This window comes from Bidens hawaiensis, unplaced genomic scaffold, assembly GCF_021521415.1.
Source record: "Bidens hawaiensis isolate Kalapana, Puna unplaced genomic scaffold, B.hawaiensis_p1.1 tig00000097_1, whole genome shotgun sequence".
Taxonomy (NCBI): domain Eukaryota; kingdom Viridiplantae; phylum Streptophyta; class Magnoliopsida; order Asterales; family Asteraceae; genus Bidens; species Bidens hawaiensis.
Window position 1 is genome coordinate 2967730 of NW_027491017.1, and position 3101 is coordinate 2970830.

The following is a 3101-nucleotide window of genomic DNA, read 5'->3' on the forward strand; positions in this document are numbered from 1 at the left end:
GTAAAACTAAAAATATGAGCATCAGCAAAAGAACGTCAAATACTAACAAATATGAATCAAGCAAAAGGCATGTTTTAAGCACGAATAATGTATAAATTATGAAAATAATGAACGACATAGAAATATATTTTATGTTATTAATGTCTGATGACTATATCGCATGACTATAAAATGTTTTTCGTCTCACGTTACAATACGAGTATAGCAGTGTATTGCCCGTGTCATACTTTACCAATCTCCTACTGAAAAGTTAAATAGGTTGAAAATTGTCCTGAATTTACAAAAGCTGTTAAGATTATTCATCGTGCAGTTTAGTCATTACACCAAAGAACCTGATTTAAACTAGTTACCTTCAAGTTATAATAACATATACTATAATAGAGATTTCATTGATCAGCCATCTGCAAACAACATTATATTATATACTTAAATCGGTGTTTAAATGACGTTTAACTATACATGCATTAGTCCTATCTTGGTACATGTACTATAAACACGATACAACTTGCTGAAATTGTGACATAGCTTGCCACCCTATGAATTTCTTAATTTCTTCCAATTCAACGACCACGTCCTTCATCTCTGGCCTATTGCTAGGGTCCATGTCCCAACATTGTTGTATTAATAGAGCTAGTGATCTTGGACAATCCTTGGGTATGGTTGGTCTTTCCTGTAATTAATCAGAAAATCAATAAGACAGTAACTTCAATTAATCACAGTTTCCACCAAAGATGTAAATACAAGAGTGTATATACATATACGCATTTGTACCTTGTATACATCGATGGAGTTGTTGCGTGAGTCATATGGATATGCTATGTCGCAACAATACATCTCCCGCAAGCATATCCCAAAGCTATAAACATCACATTTTTGTCCGCATAAGTTTCCGCTTAGAATCTACAATAATCACATCAATCTCTTAAAACTCATGAATCTAAACGAAATGAGTACAAATGAACATTTATAAACAAAATTATACCGGGGAGCCATATATCCACGAGTACCAATTTCACCATTCATCAAGAAGGATCCCTCGGATGGCTTGAACACCGAAACTCCAAAATCAACAAGCTTCAACTTATATTGATTATCGATAAGTATGTTATCTGGCTTCACGTCAAAGTGAATTATTCTCTTAGAATGAAGATAACTCAACCTAAAAATAATAATAATAAGCAACAAAGGGTTGTGAGTATTTGAGTTACGAAATTTGAATATAAAGAATTTAATTCAAAATGTATTAAGGTGTGATTACATACCCTTTAGCAATATCAAGTGCAAATTGGAAGACAATCTTCACGGGCAGCCTCTTGGTTCGGTTCTTCAAAATGTAAGATCTTAATGAGCCTCCTTTGACATATTCAGAAACAATACAAAAGCTACTTTTGATTCTCGATTTCATGCTCTTGTTTCTGGAATTCGTCGTCATGGACATGATTGTTCCAATCATCTTAGATACACAAACCGAGATTAGATTTTTTTAGAACGGCTCACATATTCATTAATCCTACTCCTAAATTTGCACAACTATCTACCATAGGACTTGAACCCTCAACTTCATGGGAGTGGACAACATATACGATGTACCACCTTAATTGTAAGCATGTAGGTTTAGAGTATATATACATGCATGCTTGTATATATATATCTTTAGATATTCTTATATATTATGCATTCATAATACTACCAAACCTAAGTATATAAACATCAAGGATGCGTACCTTAGTTACATTCGGATGATCAAGATTTTTCCATATGTCAACTTCTCTCATCAAACCATTCTTCATGGACTCCATCGAAACTTCCGTAACCTCCTTGTCGCCTAGATCAAAAACTTTGACTGAAACAACAATATAAACCAATCAAAACCTAAAAGAAAATGCATAAAAAATCTTAAAATTGACAAGAAAAAAACATGTCAAAAAGTTGTTGTTGTTTTCGTTTTTTTTTATTATTATTTTTTTTTTATTTTTTTAATTTTATCTATCTTAATTTTTACAATCTTTTTATACGAGGTCATAGAATAATAAAAACCTTTAACATCTCTTAATTACGCTATAGCTAATTAAATAAATAATATACTCTACCTGCAACTGTTTGAGTTCGATATAAGCCCCTGTAAACAACTCCGAAAGCCCCACGACCAATTTCTTCGCCTAGAACAAGCCTCAAAGGATCAATAGTTTCGTGTGAATGTCGTCGATGTCGTTCTTGCCGCTTTGGTTGAATGATGAGTTCTTGAGATTGTTGGTAACTGTTGGATGAATGAACAAAACGGTTGCGAGTGATTTGTTGGTTCATCTCGTAATATACTTTATGTGGGTTCTCTATGATCGCCTTTATAAGGAGGTTAGTTAACGTGGATTGCAAGGTAATTATGAAGTGATTTGATGGTTTAAAGAAGTTATATATACATAATACACATAGATCGACCGTAACTACTTGTAACAAATTAACAACACTAGCCGTCATTCGATATATCTTCAATATCTTCTTTTTTATATTTACTTGCTCACTTAGAGCATTCTCATCCTATTCTCTATAAATATGTGAGGGAAGTTTGTAAATTATAGGGTGGGATGATGAGTGGTTGTGAGTGTAAATTATAGGGTGGAGAGAGAAATGTAGTGATTTTTTGTAAATTTGGGGAAACATTTAGGGAAACATTGTTTTCCCTATTTATTTTTTAATATTTGTTGGATTGGTTGTGAGTAGAGGAGAGAGAAAACTGTAATGATAAATGTATAAAAAATACTATTTAATTAAGCATGAGAGAGAAATGTAGTGTTTTTTAGTGTAATTATAGGGATAGAGATGGGGAACGGATTGAGAATGCTCTTATTATTTTCAAACTTAAGGTAAAATTACTAAAATACACAATTTTTTTACTTCACTTTTCCAAAATAGACATGTTTTTTCAGCCTTCAAGTCCATAGACATTAACATAATTCTTGGCCAATTAAAGACGTGTATTTCGAAGATACCGACTAAATATATTTGCTTAGCGGACGCCTCTGGCTCTGAATTAATCCATGAAATTCCACCAGCTAACGGTTAAATTAGACACTTGTAAAGTTGTAGGCCGAAATAGCTTGCAA

The 3101-nt window shown here is 32.8% G+C and overlaps 1 protein-coding gene across 1 annotated transcript; it reads right to left on the reverse strand.

Moving 5' to 3' along the window:
- Positions 1–386: 386 nt before the first annotated feature.
- LOC143560344 (serine/threonine-protein kinase 54-like) lies at positions 387–2304 on the reverse strand. Its single transcript, XM_077048689.1, has 7 exons — positions 2091–2304; positions 1725–1843; positions 1263–1453; positions 983–1159; positions 772–856; positions 506–670; positions 387–401 (listed from the first exon to the last, which is right to left on the reverse strand). The coding sequence occupies exons 1-7, from the start codon at positions 2302–2304 to the stop codon at positions 387–389; spliced, it is 966 nt and encodes a 321-aa protein (XP_076904804.1).
- Positions 2305–3101: the final 797 nt, after the last annotated feature.